The sequence below is a fragment of the Rhinichthys klamathensis genome, unplaced genomic scaffold, assembly GCF_029890125.1.
Source record: "Rhinichthys klamathensis goyatoka isolate OS25496 unplaced genomic scaffold, OSU_Roscu_1.1 h1tg000407l_1, whole genome shotgun sequence".
NCBI lineage: Eukaryota > Metazoa > Chordata > Actinopteri > Cypriniformes > Leuciscidae > Rhinichthys > Rhinichthys klamathensis.
The window spans coordinates 1,374,334-1,399,657 of NW_026606908.1; the positions used below are offsets into that span (position 1 = coordinate 1,374,334).

The 25,324-nt window shown below is 36.5% G+C and overlaps 1 protein-coding gene and 1 long non-coding RNA gene across 2 annotated transcripts in view; one reads left to right on the plus strand and one right to left on the minus strand.

Moving 5' to 3' along the window:
• Positions 1-25,324, minus strand: part of si:dkey-12j5.1 (uncharacterized) — a 91,844-nt gene that overhangs the window by 64,968 nt on the left and 1,552 nt on the right. The window contains exons 5-8 of the mRNA XM_056234862.1: positions 22,729-22,835; positions 15,491-15,614; positions 13,010-13,126; positions 11,535-11,603 (exon numbers count right to left, since the gene is read on the minus strand). Of these exons, the coding sequence (XP_056090837.1) occupies positions 11,535-11,603; positions 13,010-13,126; positions 15,491-15,614; positions 22,729-22,835 (417 nt within the window). The remainder of the gene's footprint in view (positions 1-11,534; positions 11,604-13,009; positions 13,127-15,490; positions 15,615-22,728; positions 22,836-25,324) is intronic.
• LOC130070461 (uncharacterized) lies at positions 18,290-19,651 on the plus strand. The gene is made up of 3 exons (XR_008803885.1): positions 18,290-18,372; positions 18,899-19,000; positions 19,509-19,651. It is a non-coding gene; the product is annotated as an uncharacterized LOC130070461 (long non-coding RNA).

A 25,324-nucleotide genomic window follows, 5' to 3' on the forward strand; every position in this document is an offset into this window, starting at 1 on the left:
TCTGGTCCACATTACAACTTATGGCGCTTTTCCACTGCATGGAACGGTACGGTTCGGTTCGGTACGGCACACTTTGGCGCTTTTCCACTGCATGGTACAGTACTGCATGGTACAGTACGGCTCGGTTCGGTACGGCTCACTTATGGCGCATTTCCACTGCATGGTACGGTATGGCTCGCTTCGGCTCGCTTTAAATGGTACCTGGTCTGTTGAGGTTCCAAGCGTACCGTACCGATACTAAAATGTGACGTGAAAACACTACAGATCACTGATTGGTCAGACAGACAGAATCGTCACTATCAGCGTCATTGTATTTGCGACACGAGACACTAAACCCACTAGATTTAAATAGCCAGTAGACAACAGCCACCGCTGTAGCACCTGTTTTAAAACTACTTGCTTGACTTGCTTGAAGAAAAAAGAAAGAAAGAAAACTTCCATAAAAAAGAAATGGCTGAATCGTGGTCAGTGGACGAAGTGCAGACGTTCGTCTCGTTGGTTGCCGAGGAGGACCGTTAAACTATAACGGTCCGACTATAATCCCACCCACTTTGAAGCGGTACTAACTGCAGTGGAAAAGCAAACCGAGCTAAAGCGAGCCGAGCCGTGCCGTGCTGAGCCGAGTCGTACCAAGCAGTGGAAAAGCGAAGCGAGCCGAACCGTGTCGCGCCGAGCCGAACCGTACTGAGCCGTACCAGCAGTGGAAAAGCGCCATTATTTTGGCCCTTCGCCTTAAGACAGCAGAGGAACGTCTGAGTGACATGTATAGTGACTAACCAAACCGTTTTTTTGTTTTGTTTTTTTTATGTGACGTTTAGGGTTGGGTTTAGCCAGAGTTTGAAGGAAATTTCTAAATGTTTTAAATGTAGAAAAAAAATTCACTAAGCACTCCTTTCATCGTGTAGATTGTGTTTTGGTCAGGGGCCAGATGTATAAAACTTTGTGTAGATTTTATCATAAAAGTGTGAGTTTTGTATGCACAAAGTTGTCAGATTTGTAAAACAGTAAAAACGGCAAAACCTTGCTCAAAATCCCCTTTAGAAATCCTCGTCTCATCTCCAAAATAACCATATATGAAGCTTATATTGCATACAGTAGTTGCATTATGCATAACCTCAACTGCATGTCTCATCTCCATTTGCGTATTCTCATCCATGAGATACCACCGTGTTTTAGACATTAGGAAAATATGATACGGACTGTAATTGCCAATTGGGCACAATACATTGCTAAAAAAAATCATTTAGTGTCCTTGTCTTGTTTAAGAATAAAAAATATCTAAATATACATAAAACAAAATACATTTGCCAAAATTGCATACAATTCTTTTCAGAGAAAGTTTACAGAGCATAATTATTTTCATTCATTCACATTGGAAAAATAATTTTAATTGTTTTAAACAAACCAAATATATGCAGCGTTGCAAATAAAGTAAATATATATTTTAGTATGATATTTTTACTGAAAACTTAGACACTTATTTATGTAAAACATCAACACGTTACTGACACAATGCATGTCTATATGATAATTAGGTTAAACTAAAACAAACGTGACAAAAAAATACATGGAAATACAAAAGCAGTAAATGAAACTTTACAACTCAGTCCTTTAAAGAGATGTATAATACACTTATTTGTATGGAAGAGTCCATAGCTACAGCTTTATATGGGAAATAAACTATTTACTCCAGCGACAGCAATAATAGCCACGTATTCTGACATTCAATGTTTTGTGAATGAAATGAAAATTATAAAAATTATGTTCTGGCAACAGCGATCGGCTGAAGAATCTCTACACAAGAATGTGTAGAGTCCCAAGCCCTTCACTAGCACCCTTTTCTGGTGATTCATGAGTCGAGAAGCAAAAGACAGCAAATGGAAAAGGAAAAAGTCTGTTTCACACAGTTACAAACATAAAAAATTTAAAAGATACTGGTAAACCTTCTACAATATTATAATAATATATTTGCCATTTATATGCTGCTAGCAAAAAAGTATTCTGTCAAAATACACAGCTAGTTTTAAAAGACTGTTAATGGGAAAAGGTCCTGACCAATCTTGGACCTGTAAGCCTGACACCGCCATCTGTGGGTCACATTCTCACTTTGGTCAAGTGTAGAGGCCCTGGCCTGTCTAAACATACCTGAACCAATGCAGTGCAAATGCTGTAATATAAGGCTGGTCTGACAGCGCACAAAACGGCTCCAGGAAAAGATTTAAAGCAGGCTTGCGTTCCCAGCTCAGCCAGAACGTTTTGTGTATGAGAAACTGTCCGGGAAAAGAGCTAATGGCCCATCTCAAGTCTGCTGAGAGTGTGTGAAAAGGTTACCACACACACCGTTAACCTCGTTCATATGACCCTATGACAGGACACATTCTTCTGATCACTGAATATGACTTATGAGGGTGTTACACACAGTGCTCAGGAGCACATTCACACATTTGCACATCCATGCATGAACACAGAAGAACACATTAATCATGAACAGTGTTATTAGCCTAAAATGTCCCACAATGCACAGGCCTGCAAATGTGGAGGCTAATAACACTAAAATGTCCCACAATGCAGCAGGCCTGCAAATGTGGAGGCTAATAACACTAAAATGTCCCACAATGCACAGGCCTGCAAATGTGGAGGCTAATAACACTAAAATGTCCCACAATGCAGCAGGCCTGTGCATTTGAAATCTGACACACACACACACACACACACACACACACACACATTATGTCTGTTTCATCTCTTTTGATCGCTTTCTCCCTGCCTGGGCTCTGGTGCTGTGTTAAAAAGCAAACACGCTTTCTTCCCAAGCAATCACTAGAGACAGGGCAGACAACGAATAATTAATGATTAGGCCCGGGTCGTTTTAGTAACGAGACTTCACTGGGACCGAATATTCAAATGAGAATTTATGACTCATCAGCAGCTTCTAATTAAGCCTGATCATTGCATTATTTATTGGATGTTTGCCACAATCGCTGAGAGTGTGTGTGTCTGTGTATATGACTGTGGTTTACCTATTCAAATCATCAAGACAGTTGAAGTTGAAGCTTTCATATTTATATCAAATTAATTCAATTAACTTCCATATTTACATGATATGGGATGTTAAAGTGAAATGAAAGCTGATTTTTGAGTGTGGTCATACAATACTGAAAGAGCATGAAAAAAAAACTTGCCACAAACTGTAACACCTTGTTTTTTTAACGTATAATTCACCCAAAAAATTTAACTAATTGACTCACCCTCATGTCATTCCAATGGTTAATTAAAGCTCATTCTGCTCTCCAAAATCATCATGCTCATGCACTAAATTTCACTCTGTTCCCCATAATAATGTTGGACAAACTCAGAATGTTTATTCAGACGTTTATTTAAAATAGCAAACACATCATGTTGCTTTAATAGTGCTTTTTATCCTTTTTAGAGCTCAGCAGCATCTGTCCCCATTCACTTTCCCCACTCAAAAAAGAGCAGCTCTGACATAGCCTACTCAAATGCTATGAAATTAACTTTTTGCTGCTCAGTTCACCATTCATTATTTGAGTTCAGAATCATATAGAGAATGAGTGAGAGACAATACAAAGAGAGGTTTGTGTCTATAAAAAATAGGATTCTTTCATTATTTAGTCTGCAAGATCAAATTAAGTATAATTCAGCATTAAATCGAAATGTAAGAAATGTAAATCATACATATTAAGGACTATGAATGATGTTGTCTATAATCCAACAAGAACCTCATATTATATATTATTGAATACTGAACACTGATTAATGATTTGATTAAGTATAGATTATACTGACATGCCAGTGATTTATAACTCAAAGACTGCACAGGCCTTGCTCTCTTCAAACATTTGATGAGCTCCTTAAACTGAAATTCAAAGTTAAGGGCTCTATGAAGAAAGTTCTGATTAAAGATATGAGACATGATGAACAAACAGCCTCTGGCATCTTTAGGTCAATGTGCTTGAAAACTCTCTCTGTGTGTGTGTGTGTGTTTTCACATCAAATGGTGCATCACACAAGCCTCTCAGCTCTCTCCAAAGCTTTAAAGTCATATCAAATAACAGTTTGATTTGTGCTCAATAACTCAGAGTCAGGGCCTGATGAACATTTCATTCTTTTCATTAGCTAAAAGTTCCTCTTACCGCCATTAAAAGTGTCAGGCAATCACTCCAGCTTAGAGCTGCAGAAAAGTATTTTCTCAATTAGAGGAAAGCTCAGAGTGGCATTAGACTGGGAGTGAGCTTATGAGTCTTGCACGAAGGGATTGAAACACACTGGCACACGACTCCAGGGTCACTGCAAAGACACTTCAGAAATATCTCTCTTTATAGTTCACACTGTAGGCAGGGGTGAAAAAGTTTTATACTTGGTTTCATTTAGTATTCACAATAAACATTCACAAAGAATTTTTTCCTCAGGAAAGGAGTATAAGGCAGAAATTTTATTATACTCTGAAAAAGGTTGAAAACAATGAAATTTTAGGGTTTTTTTCCCCACATCCAAATAATTTTAGAAATTGTATTTAGCCTCCAAAAATATTTTCTGGTTTTATCATTATTATCTAAATATTTTATTATTTTCTTCTAACAGCTAATAACAAATTCTACACTATTTTGTATTTTTTTTTAAAACAACAACAACAACACACATTCACACGGTTTCGCTATCTTTGTGGGGATTCTCCATAGGTGTCATATTTTTATTTTTATTACTGATCAAACTGTATTTTCTATCCCCTAAACCTTACCCCTAAACATACCCACCACAGAAAACTTTCTGCATTTTTACAATAAAAAAAACCATCATTTAGCATGTTTATAAATCCTTTTCCTTCGTGGAGACCACTGACTGGTCCCCACAAGGAGATCTCAGGTTTTACTATCCTTGGTCTATAAACAGTATTAAGGTTAGGCTGAAGTCCCAAACTAGTTGGAATGAGCCATCACAGTCATCAAAATTGGTATTTTGGGTTAAGGTAAATACCATGGTAAATAAACAATACTAACATGAACTGTTAATAAAACATATGGACACTGATCCTGATAATTAGAAAGAACATTATACCTGGATATAAATCCTTCCCAGCTAACAACCAATTACGTAATTTATTGGTAGTTTTCTTTAAATGATTTTTATGACTTGCTAATTGACAACATTATTATGACGTTGCATGCTCATAATTTTAACTGCAAAAATGTGTGTGAACACCGGCCCTTAGAAATTGCAAAAATAACATTAGGATAATGGCACACAGCCTGACAGGTCAGCGAAACGAGAGAGAAAAAAGCGCAAGGTCTAGACTCTAGAGTCACGTTTTCTTGAAGTTTTTAGAATGCAGTGTGTCACAAGCCAGATCATGCTGCAAAAGACGAGAGACGTGATCGCAATGCTCAAACACGTCCATAATGTGTGTTTAGAAAAACAATCGAAAAAGTTGCGCAATGGAATGGAAAAACACTTTGTCAGACAGAACAGCAAATTCTTTGCAGAAGACTCAACAGCTTTCACACACATCTTTCAAAATGAATGTCTCACGTCAGAAAAACATTTTACATTTTTTGTTGTTGTTTCTTTGACTGCACACCCACGTACAGTAAAAAAAGCTATATTAATTTTGAGATATGCTAAAAATTTGTTAACAGTGTTATTCAATTATAATTGCTTTTAAAGATTAACTTTGAGTGAGGGTTAGATGATGGTCATTAAGGTAATGTAAATGTAAAAATCAGATTTTAATTTGTATCATTTATGCACCGCTGTACTAAACAAAATTGCAAAAATATTGACAGTTTTCAAACAGGTTTCTCAAACACTCCCATCATCTGCCATTGGTCAGCCAATACAACATTCCCATCCTAAAACCACGCCATGTTTGAGCCAATGTTGCTGTATCGGGCCTGGGCAAACAAGCAGAGCAATGTTTTGATATTTACTCAGAGATCTAAATCAAAAGAATCTTCTGTAATCAACCTTATTAGATCACGACAGCAATCACATCAGATGAATACAAGGAGCTACAAACACACACACTGGAGGGATAGGAATTAAACAAGCTAACATAAATCTACAAAAACATATTCACAATGCATGAAGACTTGACAAGACAATTTAACAATCTAAGAAATAACAAAACGTGAACACCAAAGATCACCTTCGCCTTAACACACACACGGCTTCCTTGCTTCTAAAAACACTCCTCAGTCCACTTTTTCAACCTCCTGAGACTGACCTGGGAGAAAAGAGTATCTTCCCAAATTATCATTCTTATCAGAGCTGTTGCGGATTACTGATGACTCTCTCTATGAGCTCTGACACACACGAAACAAAAGAGCGGAATGAGAAAGAGATGGAAAGATTTGGCAAAGATGTGGAATGTGTTAAAAAGCCTGAGCTTAAATAAGATTCTGTCATGTGCTCCTTTACTATAGAAGCCACATCTATATCTGCCACAATGTTAATCCTGTTTAAATGTGTCCTGACATCAACAAAACCCTTAAAATAAGAAATTCTGACAAGTACAAAATCATAAAGTAGCATAGTGTAGCAAACCAATCCAAAAGGTTGTAGGCTCAAACCCCACGAGACGATCCATGAACTCCATTGTGTCCTGTATTAGTACTTTAAATCACTTCCAAAGAGCCAGCTAACTGACAAACAACAGCTTAGACTTATATACAGTTACATGTCATTGTGTCAGTTCAAAGGGATTGATCCAGCAATGAAAATTCATTTATGCCTGGCTCACACTACAGGAGGTTTAGGCCGATTTAACACCAATTTTCCCCTCCCGAGAATCGGAGAAAAAAATCTTGTCGAGGACCTCGATCACAGATTGAATCTTGCACCTCCCGATCTGCTTTCACACAAATCGGGCCCGCACCGATCATATCAAACATGTTTGATATTTAGGATTTTGAATTGGGATGAGCAAGACTGTGATTACGTCAGAACTGTCAAAATAGGTTGTAGGCTCAAACCCCACGAGACGATCCATTGTGTCCTGTATTAAGTACTTTAAATCACTTCCAAAGAGCCAGCTAACTGACAAACTACAGCTTAGATACAGTTACATGTCATTGTGTCAGTTTAAAGAGATTGATCCAGCAATGGAAATTCATTTACTCGCCCTCATGTCGTTCCAAACCAGTATGAATGACTTTCTTTCGTGGACAATAAAAGGATAAATTTGGGATAAATGTACTGGACTGTACTTTTCCAGGGAATTACAATAAATGACGATTGGAGCTTTCAAGATTCAAAAAGGACACAAAAGTGCTAATAATAATAATAAACAAATACAATTCAAAAGTTGGGGGTCAGTAAGATTTTTGAGAGAAAGTTTGTATGTTCAACAAAGGCTGCATTTATTTGATCAATTATACAGTAAAGCCATTAAAATAACTATTTCTATTTGAATTTAAATTAATTTCTTGTCATGGCAAAGCTGTATTTTCAGCCACATTTCTCCAGTCTTCAGTCACATGCTGCTTAAGAAACATTTTCTTTTCATTATCACAGTTGAAAATGATAAATATCTTTGTCACTTTTGATCAATTTCCATTACAGATTTTTTTTTTTTTTAAACAATTGAAATCTCCAAACAAATTATGTGAGAACCCTTCATAGCCATTTAAGTGAATTAGTTTTAATCAATTTAGGTTAAACTAAGAATAAAGAAATCAGGTTTTATATTTTGTTATGTAATGCAATAACATTAAGAGTGACTTAAGCATCCAGAAACTTTTTGAGGTCACTGTACACTTGGCTGAGCTGAGACAAAAAAAAAAAAAAAGTCTAGTTTTATTTGAGGAAGTGTACTGGTGTGTGGCCATTAGCTCCAAAAGCCTAATTAGCACAGGTGTCTGGGAGTGTGTATAACCTTGTGTGTGGGTCCCTAGGGTTTGAGTTTCTTTTAAATATCTCCCTCTTTAGAGATAATTAAGTCCACCGCTACAGACATTAAACAGTACCTTTGTCACTTTGTTCAAATGGCAAGACTTCCTTCTCCTCCCAACCAAGGCATTTTATACAACTATGTCTCTTCGGCTCTCTCCATCCTTCCCTCCCCCTCATTCTACTGCCCGTGACACTCTTCCTCTCCTCCCTCTGTTCAGACCACTGGCAAAGAAAGACATCAATCTTGTGCTGTCACACAGTGTGTCAGGCTTTGACCCAGCTGGAGTGGAGCAGGAAAAGGCCTTGCTAATATTGAGTTAGCTCATGCAGCATGCGCTGCCACTACACACACACTCTCCAGAGTCCTCAAAACTCATTTTGAATTGCCACAGTCTGACAGTTACATACATAGCCAACAAAACTAATATTGAATGTGCTCATGCAGGACATTACGGCAAGAGGGCGCATACACATTAATCTATAAAGCAAGGAAAACAGATAATAGACCCTTCCTTCTTTCAAAGGATAACATGAAATAAAACTCACTATTTTGTTAAGTATAAGTATTAAGTATAAGTATTTGTACTGTATTGCAAGATTTTACCTTAAAATACTGTAAGAATGTTTAAAATATATATATATATATATATATATATATATATTATTAAATTTTACATTTTTTAGGAAATACGTAAAAAATATATATTTATATTTATATATATATATATATATGAATAATATATGTAGATATAGATACTAAACAATCACAATATTATTGTACATTACACTGTCAATAAAATCATGCAATAATATGCAAAATGTAAAAATGCTAATGTAAAAAAATTATTTGGTAAACTGAAAGTTACATTTACCTTTACATTTATGCATTTGGCAGACGCTTTTATCCAAAGCGACTTGCATTGCATTTCAAGGTACACATTTACATTCTTATCAGTTCTTGCTTTCCCTGGGAATCGAACCCATGTTATCAAGTTACCAACCCATACACTGTAAAAACTGTAAATATTTTAACAACACATTATATGCTTTTTTTGTGTAAAATAGTGACAAAATTGTGGATTTTTTAAAAGTAAAAACTATTAATTACCATATAATTTAGGGCGAGAAACACTTAATCAGTTCAGATGAAATATACCACAGTATACCACAGTTGAAACATTGCAACCACAGTTATTTATTTTTTTACCATAAATTTAGCAGGATATATTTGTGTGTCATGAGCCAGATATCAATAGATATGATAATATCGTAGCAACAAGTCCCAGCTCATCCACTGGGTCTGACTAAACAGTGAAAAGTAGCTTACATTATTAGTTCATTATTATGTTTTAGTTCATATTTTTTATATTATATACTTTTCATTTATTTAGCTGATTATTTATTATTATTACGTGTAGTAAGGCATCATGTAAAATATGAATAGGGATGTTTACTACAAAAAAAAAATTATTTGAGCAATTTGGGCTTCGTTTTGCTGAATGTTTAAAACTGAGTTTTTACACCAGCATCTTGAGCTTGGACTGCCTCTAGATATCTAAAATAGCCCATCCTGTTTCTCTCTCTCCCTGTTTAGAAGTGCTCACCTTTCCCAGCTGTCCAATCAAAGGGCCTTGCTGCTGGGGGGCCCGGCTTCTGTCTAAACACCCGCTGTCACAGAGATGACCCTGCAACCTTTGGCATCATTTTGACAGACAGCCAGGTGACTGGTTTTTAATATTAATACGTCCCCCGTGCTGAGAGGAGATTCTATTTGTGTTCGGCTAAGGGAGAGTAGACGCTTTTAAAGTCAGGCTGCAGCACTCAGTCCTTCACTGTCTCCTCAGGATGAACCGAACAAATATAAGCAAGTGTGAAAAAGAACTAAAGAAAAGTGAGCTCCACACAGCTGCCAATTTATCATTCTCTCTCTCTCTCAAACTGACTTTCACTTTTATAGCATCTCATCCTGGTCCTGCCTTATTTCATTCTGTCTCTCGACCCTGTCATTCTTTCTCTTTCCTTTTTCGCTATTATTTAAATTCTCTGTTCTCTCACTTTTTCCAATACCTCTCTCCGAGTGCTGGACAGGTGTCAGGACGTTCACACTCTCTGTACAAAAAGAGTCTTACTGCACACTCACACTCAACTGGAAAGGTCAAGGATAAGTGCAAATAAAATACCATTCCTGCATTATTCAGAGGTCGCCTTAGCGCTGATAGAAAATGAGAAAAGAGTTTAAAGGGAAACAAATCTATAGTCTTAGCATTAATAACCGTGGACACGGTCTCGCTCAGAAAACAGCTGTGGGACTCCATTACACTAACACGATAGACATAACTACTAACCAACACTGGAGGACTATACAGTTCACCTCAACTTTGAATGGCTGTGTCTCATAAACAAATGAGCTGCCTACCTAGACAGTAGACAGCATGTTAGGGCATCATTGGAAATGGAATGCTTGAATCCATCTGATGACACTCAGAAATTCTGTCTATGTAGGTTGCTCACTAAGTGTTGGAATAAAACAATGAGCTGATAATTATTTTCATGTTATGACTGATAAGCGATAAACAGCCAATTTTAAAATGCTATACCACAGAAAAGAAACAACTTTAAGACTGTTTATTTTAAATATTAATAATATATTTTTACTAAATGAAGGCCAGTAGATACTTATACTGCTACTGATACTCATTTGTGACATAAACCCATATGATAATTGTCACATTTAGCTGTACCTTATATATATATATATATATATATATATATATATATATATATATATATATATTGTTGTCTATAGTAATGTTTCTGTCTCTGTCAATATCAGCACTCTCTATTTGAATAAGAGCTGTCAGTTAATTTATTTTGCGGATTAATTTTCACAATAAGTAAGAAAATTACTAGTCATCAATATTTGTATGTGAAGATCAGTCCTCTCAATACAACGTCAATATTTACTAACAATATTTACTTATTTTCGCACTTACACCTCTTTCGCTTTGCAGAGCTGGTGAGTGGAATCTTATGAGGTATAGCTGATTTGTTCAACTCATCAGCCACAGAAATACACATTAGACAGTAAATAATTGTTCCGTTGACAATTATACAATATTACAACACACTGGGTGATGGTTTACTCTACAGCTGCAATAGAGCACACATTAAACCTTCTCATTACTCACAACACTGACAGCTTTAAGCCTGTTTGTAGCTAATATTAGTGTACTTGTACAAGCTGTATTCTATAGGTCTTTAAACTTGCTTGCACAGCAAGAACGGATTGGTTTGGATTAAAGTGTGCTAACACAAGATAATAAAATAATTGACTGGCTATAGAATGGATCCAATGCCCTATTATGAAACAGTTTCTAACCCAATAGCTTAAAAAAAGCTCATCAGTTGAATCCGTGTATAAGACATCACCACCACCGCTAAGACCTCAAAGAATTACTGACAGGTACTATACGCTCCACTTCAACATTCAGTGGACACTTCAGTTCGGCCTGGCAGAGAAGCGTTCAAGTTGAACATTCTGAAATGTGAATTCTATACTGGAAGGAAACTGACTGAAACATTTGAAATGATCTTCTTAAAAGTGTTGAGCTAGACCATTGTCCTACCTCATACTCCTCGGCCTCGATCAGCAGTTTGGCTGTAGTTATTCTGGATTCATATGGTGGGATGTTGCTCTAAAACAAAAATGTAAATAAATATTAACTGAGAGGTAAATTAAGGGTAATGAAAGACTTGATGATGTGAATTGATGAGAAAATTATATGAAAATTGATTTAAAAGACTCAATAACGATTAATAAACATTAATAAAAATGAGAAAATAAGTACACTACCAAAAATGGATAAGATTATTATATGGATAAGGATGTTTATTAAATAAGTCTATAATGATCACCAAGGCTGCATTTTTTTAATTAATAAAATTGAAATATAGAAATACAGAAATATTGTGATATATTAGTATAATTCAAAATAAATCTTTTCTATTTGAATATAATTTCAACTGTAATTCCTGTATTGGAAAAGTTGCATTTTCAGCAGTCATTACTCCAGTATCACATGATCCTTCAGAAATCATTCTAATATGCTGATGTGATGCTAAAATAACATTTTACAAAAATTGGGCCTCACGTGGACGGGGTGTGCGGAAGTCCGCAGACCCTCCTGATGACAAAAGTTACGTCCCGTGGGTGGTGGGTGGCCGAAGTATACTTTGGGCTTAATGGTCCATTAAGTTCTGCATGTGACTGATTTTCTCAAGGTCTAAATAGACATTTTAATAATCCTCTTCATAAACACTATTCTCTATTTCAACATATCATCTCGCTTCATCTCTTGTGTTCATTGTAGCTTGTCTGTGATGTTATCAGGCTCATTATTGTATTTCACATATTAACACAATCTCTTTCGTCTCTATACTGGATAAATGTTTTCTAAATCAGCTATGTAAAAAGAGTTGATAAGAGCGCTGAACCTGATTACAACATGCTTCAAAGATGCACATACTCTCCAACCTGCCAGGATTTTCCAAACTTTGCAAAGCTGCATCTACATATCACAAATTTATGTCTAGTGCAAAGCAAGTTCCCTGAAATTTTAACCAGTAGGAAAGTAAACAAACTTTTATAAATTCCCTCAACGAGTCAGTTCAGGTGAGGCTTGTTTTTCTGTGGTTTCTTCAGCAGCGTAAAGCCCTACTTAACAGATGAACTGCAAAAATTCATTTAGACACAGTAACATAAATATGTTTTTGAAAAAGCATGAAATGTGTAGCCTTAAGCAAAAAACAGGTTCAGTGGAAAGCGTGGTCACTTGATGGGGGAGCTGTGCGTGTGCACGTGTGGCCGCAGGGCTAGCCATGCAGCAGACTGCCACAGCCTTGACCTGGCTTTGAGAGAAAAATAAAAACATAAATAAGCTAGTTCGTTTCCTTTCTTCCCTTATCTTTCCCAGACTAAAACCTTCTTTAAGTGCAGTGCTATTTCCTGCCTTGCAATCAGAAAGAGGTCAAAGGAAAGGTCATTATGCATCCTATCTTTATCTCTCTGTTGCCTTTGGAACACAAACACCTGTATACGCACCTTAGTCTGATTTTCTTCCTCCTCCATGTCGTGTGCTGCGCTCACCAATGACTCTTCCTTTTTCTGTAGGCTAGGTAACCATGACGACACGCTCTTCTTCAGGTAGTCACGCCCCTCCTGCATAAAGGAGGATCAAATAAATTTGAAAGAGCCTCTCCAAGTATTCTGATTGTAAAACTAAAAATACAGGTACATGGTACATGCCTCAGGAAGAGGTATAGGAGTAAGTATATAGAGTAAGTAAGATGGGATGGGAGGTGATGGGATGTGATGAGAGAAATGGGATAGGATACAAGGAACTAGGAAATAGAATAGAAAGACAAGAAGTAGGATAGGCCAAGAGGAAGGTCTAAAAGATATGAGGAAGTGGTATAGGGTCAGAGGAAGTTATAGAATGTATGATATTAACAGGTATTGGTATGAGAATATGTTGAGAGGATGCAGGATAGGATGAAAGGCAGAAGGTAAGGGAGAGAGAAAGTAAGACAGAATGACAGGAAGTAATAAAGGATGACAGGAAGTGTATATGATGCAAATAAGTAGGAAATAGCTTAGGCGATATAGCATGAGAGGAAGTAAGATGATATGAGAGGTAGTGGGATGTGATAAAAATGACTCAGAACCAGGAAATATAATACTATGGCAACTAGGAAGTACAATAGGACAACAGGAAGCTCTATAAGATGAGAAGAAGTGGTATAGAATGAGAGGAAGTGACAATATACAACAACAGGTTGTGGTATGAGATGAAAGGAAGTAGGATGGGATGAGAGGAAGCAGTAAAGCATAAGAGGAAGTAGAAAACATTGAGAGGAAGTAGGGTAGGATAAAGTGAAATAGTAGGTTGGATTGAGAGAAAGTGAGAAAGAAATTAGCGGACATCTTACAGCATGAGAGGAAATGAATCAAATGATACAGGACGAGAAGAAGAAGTAGTACTGTATATGATGCAAAGAAAGTACTAAGCATAGGTAATAAAAAGTGGTATAGAATGAGTGGAAGTAGTAAAGCATGAGAGGAAGTGGCAGAAGGTAGGTTAACAGGTAGTAGTACAAGATGAAAGGAAGTAGGATAGGATGAGAGGAAGTATAATACATTGAGAGGAAGCAGGATAGGATAAAAGGAAGTAGGTCAGAGCGAGAGAAAGTAAGATAAGATGAGGGGAAGTCTTACAGCATGAGAAGAAGTGATGAAGGATGAGAGGAAGTGGCACTGTATATGATCCAAATAAGTAGGAAATAGAAGGGGAATAATATATGGTATATGATGAGAGAAAGTAGTAAAGCATGGGAGGACGAAGGAAATAGCATGAATAAGATGAAGTGGTACGGGATAAGAGAAAGTGTTAAAAGACAAGCTGGAACAATATAGGATGAGAAGAGAGAAACCAGTCATGGAACAGAGTAAATAGGATAGGATATGAGGGGGTAGGAAGCAGAATAGGATGACAAGAATTAGGATAGTACAACATGACACTATAAGATGAGGGGACGTGGTATATGATGAAAAGAAGTGACAGAAAGTAGGATAACTTGTCGTGGTATGAGAGAAAAATGAAGTAGGATAGGATGAGAGGAAGTAGTAAAGGATAAGAGGAAGTATAAAACGTTGAGAGGAAAATGAGAACGAGGGGATGAGAGGAAGTGGTACCATATATGATGAGAACTGAGAAGTACGAAATAGAATGGACAATAAGGAGCAATAAGATGAGAGAAAGTAAGATAAGACAAAAGGATGTCGCATACACTGAGAGGAGGTAGGAAATAGCACGAATAAGAGCAAGTTGTACAGGATTATAGAATGTGGTAAAGAACTACAGGGAGCAATACAGGATGAGAGGGAGTGACATAGGATGAGATGAAAAAGTACAAGCATGAAAAAGGTTGAGGTTAGAGCAGACAAAGAGACTCAAGCTTATGATTGTTAAGTCAAGTTCTACTGTCAGCTCTCTGAAGGGAAATGGAACTGTCCTCTGAAGTGAAAATACTCACAAATGTTGCAAGCATTTTAAGCTGCACACTGACGCTCAACTCAGAGGGTAGATCAGGATTAGTAGATGTGCTGGTCTTATGTCTGTTTGCCCCCTAATGGTTCAATGAGGAACTGCATCCAAGCGAATGTGTTTGCACTTGTAGAAAATCAGTCCCACAGTGGGTCCTTTTCTACAAGCTTGTTCTATTAATGGTTTACAATTCATTACCTGTGACCTAACTCTCATCTTTGACTATTTCTCATACAAAAACAAGCATACATTCCCAAAAACCTGTCTCTCTTACTCGCCCATTCTCTTGCACACAATTTTGATCTGTGTCTCCTTCTCAGAAACACATGACTCAGCTCTCTCAGCTGCTCTCCACCTACAGTAATTATGACTGCATAATGACCCGCAGCTCAGAACGCTTTTCTTTCTAAAAGTGCAGTGATCCAGTGAGATGGTGAGGGGAACTCTGGGTAATTCACTCCACAGATGTCCTGTTGTACCTCAGTTTTCTCAATGCTGAACAGATAGCTGGCCATCAGCTGCAGAGCCTCAGGGTTATGTTCGTCGTACTGTAGAGCTTTATCGATGGCCTCTTTACAGCGGTCAGCAGCGCCCTCCTCCATGCTGTCAAACAAGAAAATAGTTATTTAAAGCACATAAAAATCATTCAGTGTTATTAAAGTTATCATCACTAACCATGTGTATGCATTTTTTTGGTGTAAAAACCTGTGTCCAAATGTTTTCAAAGAAATTATGATCAATCAATAACTTTGATTTAACACTTTAATTAAATTTACATTTTTCCAAACCAAAACAATGAGAGGTAGAAGGATAGGACAAGAAGATGTGATAAAAGGATAAGGATAGAATAGGATAACAGTTAATAAATTATATAAGGTGAAAGAAAGTAGAGTACATTGAAGTAGTATAAGATAAGGCTAAGAGGACATAGGATAAGATAAAAAAGCAGTACAGGAAAAGTGGAAGTATGGGGGATATGGGGGAAAAAACTGCATAAAAACCTGTGTGTGAACACTTTCACACAGAAATGATATAAGAACTCCGGTTATTTTTTAAACATACAAACATTGTGTCTTGTAGCTTGATCTGTGTACAAGGTCTGCACAAAATTACAAGTTTGACCAATAATTGAACTAAACCAGAGTTTCCACAGCACCCAAGGGCATCCATCCACACTACTGAAGAAAATATTATTTGTTAGCACATACACTTTTTTTTGCTCTTGATTTCCCAGTTATCGCCTGCAGCAAACATCTACCAAAACAACACACCCAGATACACACATTCAACCATACAGTACATCAATAAGAAAAGGCACAGACAAACTGTACTTTGCTAGATGCTGCTGCTGTACCTTCATAATGTACATCGATGTGTGAAATGGTACCCACCCAGCACCAGACGTCATTAAGACGTTGTTTTTTGGGCTAAATCAAGTCGGCCCGTCATAGCCTTCATTTAGCCCAAAAAAAGACGTTGAAAATTGGGCTTTGTTTGGTCCGTCTGATTTGGTCCAAATTTAGCCCAAACAAAGACGTTGAAAATTGGTCTTTGTTTGGTCCGTCTGATTTGGTCCAAAAAAAAAAAAAAACGCTCTTAGGGCGGTGCCAGAGAATTTTTAACGCAGGTGCTGAGGGGGTGCTAGATCATTGACAGGGGACCTGCGCAATTATGTATAGGCTACTTTTAATAAATGAGCAAAACTTGGCCACTCAATATATCATATTCAATTATTTTAATTATCACAATTCAGGTTTTAAATTTAAATTAAACCAAGCACAACATTCAGCATTCAATCACATATTATTATGTATTATTAATAATGTTCAACATAATATCTTGTAATTTTGACATAATGTGTGCGTGCAACAAGCAAGATGTGCATTTGTAAATCCGGTGACACGCGTGCATTGATTTTTATTGCATTTTATTTTTATTAATAAACTAGTGTTTTCGGTGTCCGCTGCAAAATATGAATTTGAAGATCTCCATCTCCGTAGTGAACGCGCCTAAATGCACAAAATGGATAACATAATCAGAGGGTAGCTAGCCTATTTCTTTTCGTTTTGAATTGTTTTGTTTAAAGACATTTCAAGCCCTCTATATTTCTCATGTCTTTGAGACATACGCTGAGTTGTGGTTAATTTATGATGATATGCGCTCCAGAGCAATGCAATGAGTGCAGTGACCGCGCCGGCGCTCATGATTATATTGTTTGCTATATTTGCTATTTTTTTTAAATCCTGGCAATTGGTTGATGAAAAATTTATTAAAATTAAAATACAATTTATACAAAACGAAATTCATTTTTAAGAAAGGCTTTCTACAAAACAAAATTTAATGTAGTCAAAATCCTGTCTGACCAAAACTGCATGTCTCCCGATATATTAGGCCTACACATATAGGCTATATCTTACTCATGCTGTTCACTTTCATAATCAACATAGATGAAAAAAAAAACACATTATAATATTTTAACAAATATGAAACTAACTGGGCTTATTTAATGGCTATAACGTATACAGACTCTCTATTTGTACAAATTGCTGCACACATTTAATTCAGAATTTTGCACACACAAGTTGAAAGGCACTTTTTTGTGCATGCATAGTAAAACATATCTGCAACATTTATCAAGTTCACGGATAATTGTGCGTGCATTTATTAATCGTTATGATACTAAAATCATAATAAAGTAGGCCAATCAGATGAGCCCAGAATATGAACGCAACGCGTTTAATTAGTCTCCACATTAAGCATTTTCCTCCAAACCATTATAAGAACGCTTGGCTTGCATATTGGAATGTATTTAAAAAATACATAGAACATAGTTTATAAATTGTTCCTCATGCTTCATCTGTAATCTGTGTACATGAGAAAATGCCTTATCATGTAGGTTTTAATCAATGTTTTTGCAAAAAAAAAAGAAATCTACACCACGTTTACCATTTCTAAAGCTATATTATATTATATTATATTATATTATATTATATTATATTATATTATATTATATTATATTATTAGACTATTAGACTTCAAACATTGTTTTACATTTTCAATAGCCTGCCTAGGCTACTGCTTTATATGATCATTCCATTTACAGTTTGACGATGGCCACAGGCCTACTATCCACTTAATAATGTATCAAGTTTCAGGATATTTTTATCTGATTATCAAATAATTCACTCCATCTATTCTATATGTAAATGCTGCGTAACTCTACGTGTTTTAATGGGCGCGCGCGCTGAATATTCGAGCCGCATTTGAACTGGAGCGGACAGCGTTACCATGGATACCGGGCGGCAGCTCAACTGACAAGCAGCACAACTCCGTCTCTAGCTGTTGTTTTCACTACTTTCAGGTAAGTTTAGTCCCTAAAATTACACAAATAGTACATACAAATGTGTCCGACACTTTCTTTCATGTAAATGACTCGCTTCCGTTGAATATTTACGTGGTTAGTGTCTTCGAAAAAGTCCGTTAGCATCTCAACCGTTAGGCTAACTAGAGGTAAGTTAGGTTAACGTTAACTATAGACTTGAGCTGTAAGTTTGGGATTTTAATCGCATCTTATGTGTAGATGAGATATTTTGATAGTTTTGTAAAGATTTTGTTGGCAATTGGTCAATGGATGAATGGAATTAAGCTAATTTATCGTCACACCATTATAGGAACGCCCACCTGGAGGGCAAAATAAGGCTTTCCTCCATTGCCCGCCAGTCATTTTTTAATCAGGTTTGTAGTTAGTATTAATGTAGTAAAACAGTGTTATTACAATATCAAATTCAATACAGTTTATTGATGATGCATACTTTGTACAGGTAAGCAGATGAACACAGAACAAATTATTTATAACGTAATAATATTGGTTGTCTTTCTCTTTTCAGTATTGTTAGCTCCAACCCCAATTAATCAGATCTGAGCAGCTGACCAAACATCACCAGAAACTCTGCAGAACATTGGTCTGGTCTGGTCTGGATGCCACTGTTGTAAGTCATCAATCTAGCAGCCATCCTGCATCTCTGATGTGTCATGTTCATAACAAAGTTTTGCTCTAACCTCCAGCACACCTGAACAAGCTAATCAAGGTGCTAAACTCTGGGTGCTTATCACTCAGGTCCCTAGCTCAGTAGTCAGTGGTTAAGGGCTGTCTTAAATCACAAAATCCTTACAGTGCACTGAAACATTCGCTCCCTAAAAACTCACTATTTTCCCTTATCAGAAGTTCTGAACCTCAAAACTTTAAATCACACGAGACAGTTCGCTACAAAATGACACATGATAGATGATTTTAAAACACAAAACAATATTATATTTCAGCATAAACATATCGCTAGACAGGTAATGTCTGATCAAGCAAACATTTACAATTTATCTATGACTGAAATCTTGCACGTATATGTATAGGAAAAATTCAAGTGTTTACTTTACGTTTTGGACAGCCATTGTTTTGTTTTTTAAAATGTACATTTTGGTTATTGTTTTCTTTCTCACCAGGCTAAAGCATTCAAAGTAAAAACGTCAGTCGTGGCTCAATAGTCTGGGGTTGGGATGGTGGAAGGAGCAGAAGAACCAGAAGATCGGAGATCAGGAAGAGATCTATTGGTGCCCCTGAGGGAACTGATTTAATGTGTAAAATTTGACCAAAAATTTTCGTCACTCACCTTCATGTCGTTGCAAACCTGTAAGACTTTCATTCATCTTTGAAACACAAATGTAGATATTTTTAATGAAATCTGAGAGCTTTCTGTCCCTCAATTTCACAGTTTATGCAACTACCACTTTCAAGCTTCAGAAAGGTAAGACATTATAAAAATAACCAATAGAGGGTTTGCACCTACGTCACGATTTGGCCAGTTACCCGGATGCACGGCTATATTGGCTCGGATGTAAACAACAGCATGGATTGCACTGTTTATGTACTACTGAACACATTGTTACACTAATTTATTATGTCTAAACTACGAAAAAAACACATGGAAGCTGCAAAATCATATAGAGAAGGACTTGGTAAGCAGGAAAGAGCGCGGAATTTTGACGAACTAAAGTTAATATCTGGTAAAGATCTGAACGAGCTAGCTTCTCTAGCCCTTACTGCTATTCATCCTTCTATTTCTTATCCCACATAGGCTACGTTCAGATTGTCAGTCTAAAAAAACCCCACATGAAATCCGTTTCAAGCTACATCCATATGTGGTTTGAAATCCTATTAAAATCACATATCAGGAAATCTGCTTCAGTCTGAACGCTCGGATTGGATTTCGCGTGGTATGTGACTTTCTCACGCCACGTAAATGTAAACGTCAGACGTTGTTATAGGGAACATGCTAAAAGTCGCTGCTGAAACAAGGCTGTGTTGTTGCAAATAGCCGGACAAGCAGAAAATTATTATTTTTGAAACCGGCGCAGATAAGCGCGGAAAAAAGCTGTGCATACCAGCCTCGTCCAGTTCTGCAGCTCGAGTCCAGCGCGGCGGATACACATTTACATGTTGTTAAATTTAAATAAGACAACATCTCTATTGCAAATGCAAACCCCTCCATCAACACAATGTCATTGCCAAAGAGCTGCATGAACACACGACTCGGATCTGAACAGTTGCGATACACAGTGTGGACATCATTTTAGATCAGATTCCAATCGGATACAAAGATAAATCGGATTTGGACTGACAGTGTGAATGTAGCCATAGTTAACTACTTTACGTCAACATTTTAGCCATAGTCAACGCTTCATTTATACATGTGGCTGATGCTGTGCCTCTCAACCACAAACACCTTCTTTCATCCGTTTTTTGCACTCTTCTCTTTAACTTTTGGCAGTCTATATAACTCGAATTCTTTTTTCCCGGTGCGACCGATTAGTACAGACCAAAACACGACCATTTTTCAGCAGCAATAATCAGCCAAATATGCAAGTCCGTTCAGTTCAGTGGCATTGTTTACGTTCAGTGCCTCCAAAATGACCAACTTCCGGATTGATGACGTGTAGTGAAAACACTCTATTAAGATCGTACGGATTAATTAATGAACCACTCGGTTTAAAATCATCCCGGTCTACTGACATTTGTTATGACATCCGTTTCAAACATTACAATGCTCATGATAACTCTCCAATGGTTAAACCTCAACTTTATGAAGCGATGTGAATGCTGAACACGTGTTCATGGAGCACCACGATTCATCAGTGTTGTGTTGGCGTGAGAGTCAGTTATCTCATGGTGCAACGTGTGTCGGCGATACATAATTTTGTTTTATTTTCTTGCACACACAAGGCATCTGTTAAAAATATCTCCTGTTGTGTTCTGCACAAAAGTCTTATGGGTTTGGAGCGACATGAGAGTAAGTAATTAATGACAATTAAATTTTTTGTGTGAACTATACATTTAATGTTTTCTAATGTGGTTATTATTGGTCTGTTTTATAAACATTTTCAATATTTTAAAGATTTTCTTGTTTTGAAAAATTATGTTTATACAGAAAAGATGGATTCATTTGATCAAAAATCACAGTAAAGTCTTTTAAATTGTTTTAAAAAAAATTGTTTCAAATAAATGCTGCTCTTTTGAAAGTTATTTTCAAAGAATACTGAAAGCTGAATCATATTTTCCACAAAAACATGAAGCAGTACAACTGATAATAATCATAAATGTTTCTTGAGAATCAAATCACCATATTAGAATGATTTCTGAATGATCATGTGGCACTGAAGACTGGAGTAATGATGCTGAAAATTCAGCTTGGCCATCACAGGAATAAATTACACTTTACTATATATTTACATGTATATTTATTTATAAATTTATAGAGAAGTTATTTTTATTGTAGTAATATTTCACAATATTACAGTTTTTTAGGCTATGTTTGATCAAATGCAGGCTTACTTGAAAGATGTATTTTATGTGTCAATAAATGTTTTGATAAACTTTTGTGAATTGTCTTATTTTGACAGTAATTATGAATATTAAATATAATCATGAATTCATGAAAATTATGCCTAAAAAAAGACGTCTTTTCAACTTTCACTTTACAACCTAATTTAAACGTGAGTGGGACGTCCATTTATAGACGTCTTTTCAAAGACCTGAAAAAGACGTCTTTTCAACGACCTGAAAAAGACGTCTTTTCACCTTTCACTTTTCAACCAAATTTTAACGTTGTTTAGACGTCTGGCAATGTCATCTTTTCAACGTCTTTTCAACGAGTTTTTGCTGGGTGGGTATGATTCTTACACATAGTCAATAAACCTGACCTTTCCCTGATGCTTTGAATTTCAATCTCAAGGTTTGAATGAAGTCACGCTATGCCAAGATCCTCGGCAATCAACACTAAGCGCATCCCCAATCCAGATCTACATTTCATCTCTCTCCTACCATTCAACCATCCTGAATTCCCAACCCACTTCCTCTCTCTATCCCTCTATCAACCAGTCTGTGATTAGATCTTTTCTGCAGGCCTCAGAACAGATGGGCTCATGTCTGTTGCGCTCTCCCAGGTGTGTGTGTGTGTGTGTGTGTGTGTGTGTGTGTGTGTGTGTGTGTGTGTGTGTTTGTGTGTGTGTGGCATATCATTTCATCAGGTACGTATCATGTCATCAGGTTTTAGAAAGCCAAAGAGGTTGAGAAATGAAAAGAGTGAGAAAGGCCAGAGCAAACAAAGATTGGCAGAAGTTGAATAAATGCCAGCATAAATCTGTGTCAAAAGGAAAAGAAATTTACCAGAGATCTGTGAAGAAGATCTCAGCGATGGAACAGAAAGCCACAGAGACCTCCTTCCTTGTGACAGCAACCTCAGAGGGGAATGCGGCCGCTCCAAATGCACTAGCCTATCAGGACACAGATCCACACATGACCATGAGTTAAAATAATAATTCACTCATTAATTCATCATTTCATTCCAAACCTGTACACGTTTTTTTTTTTTTTATACGTGGAATACAATAACAAGCTTTGTTCAAACAGTTCCTAAAAGAAAAGAAAAAACATAAGAATCATGTGCTAGATGAAAGCTTTGTGTGACAAACAGACCAAATTTAAGTCTCCGTTGAGGATCTCAAAATAAATATGGCACATGTTCATCACACAAAGCCATCTTATGGCTTCAGAAGACTTGGAACTAGAGCACAATAGTTTTAGAATATTTTCATGGCAAATTATAATTTTAATTTCATTTTATTAATATATGAATTATATTCAAATGCATTTTCATTTTTAAATTATTAATTGTTTTCGTTTTTATTAAAATTTGTGTGTGTATTTCTTTTTATTATTATTACCTATCCCTTTAACACAATCAAGAGATATTCACAATCAGTTATTATAATATATGAAAATTGTCAAATGTCTGATAATAAGAAATAAAAATACAGAATATCACCCGCCAGCAGTGATTCTCAACCTGGACACCCAGGCGGGGCCACAGGACGACTTAGAATAATTGAAATTAATATATTATAGCTTACATAACATGCTGCAACATGTTGGAATCATAATTAACACACTCTGTCACAAAAAATAAGGAGCTTTGTCATAATTACAGAAGAAATACTGGAAGAAAATGTCACAGTCAAACCGATTGAGAACCACTGCTCTACAGGTCTTCACTGTCAGCATGCACCAAATGCTACATTTTCTAAATGTCATAATCATTTGTTAACAAAAAATTATTCATTACTTCAATAAGCTCATTGTTTCTGCATTCAATTAATACATTGTTTAAATTAATACATTTTTAGCTAACTGTGATTTTGTATATGTACATTTCTGAAATACATGACTTAGACAGTTACCTCTGATAACAGATCACTCTAAATTGTAATATGGACTGGAAATGATGTGTATTGTGAAAAGCGCTATACAAATAAACGTGAATTCACTGTTTTTCTGCTTACGTTTGACTGCCCTCTAGTGCTGAAAGATTGAACTGCACATTTAACACTAAAGAAATCCAATAGCTGCTTTCTTTTGACAAATCATTTAGACCACTGAGGAGGGATGTCTCACCCATGGGGCCACAAAGCTCAGAGCATTGTTCACAGCATTTCAATCCAATACACAGTAATGTATGCACAACAAGAACAGCATGTGTGGTCATTTCAATTGATTGCAGTTTGCTTTGATGTAAAACAATGTCTGTGACCAAGTGGTTTTCAATAGCTTTCCACCTACAGGAACACCACACATCTGTTCTTCTGTATATTCCATTTACGTGCCCTGCATAGACAGACACAATCGTCACACAAAGGCCTATGGTGAGACTGGCTCAGCATGACTAAATGCTTCCTGCTACTATATCAGAAAGCACTACTCTGATTCAGCAACTAACTTAATCAATGCAAAGAAAGTGCTGTCCACTGGGAAAACGCACCATAATGATGGAATGCATCCATTATACATTAGCTAAAGCTCTGGGAGCTCAAAACAACATTACAATTCCTTTGTATCTTAGAGAGTAAAATTCTGGTCTCAGCTAGTCATTCTCCATTTCAGGCTTCTGTGAAATGTTAAAACACATACAATCACATCTTCTGTTAACCTGCTACAACTCTACGCATACTGTGTTTTCTTAAAAATATACGTGGTTTATTCTTGCTATGACTCACTGGCTCATCTTAGTACTTGTCCATTATATTTACTAAACTAGAACTGTGTGCGCAACTTTAGACCAGCACTTTCGGTTTAGCCTTAGTATTTCACGTGTAGTATTAGGTACCTGCTTTACTGTGGGTCATCGCCCATTTCACAATATAGGGTAGCTAGTTGACACACTGTTTGCTCTTTCAGTAAATGTTTTTCAGCACCAATTTCTGTATAGGCGCATACCATAAAGTATTCCAATTTAAGATGTCTATGAACTATTTGTTTGAAATGAACGTACAAAACTGCTATCGAAAACAAGTATTTGTATAATTGGATACACCGAGTTGAAATACTCAGAATACTCATTTCCAAACATACAGTATAGCCCTGGAGACAACTTCTCTATGCGAAAATGATCCCTAGTCTCATTTACATTTTACTTGGATTTACCTACAATTTCCTTTGGAAAGAAAGCATCGGCTAATAGCATGTACACTACTGTTCAAAAGTTTGGGGTTGGTAGGAATTTTTAATGTTTTTGAAAGAAGTCTCTTATGCTCACCAACGTTACATTTCCTTTATCAAAAATATAGGTAAAACAGTAATATTGTGAAATGTTATTACAATTTAAAATAACAGTTTTCTACTGTAATATTATTTTAAAATGTAATTTATTCCTGTAATGGCGAATCTGAATTTTCATCAACATAGTCTTCAGCGTCGCATGATCCTTCAA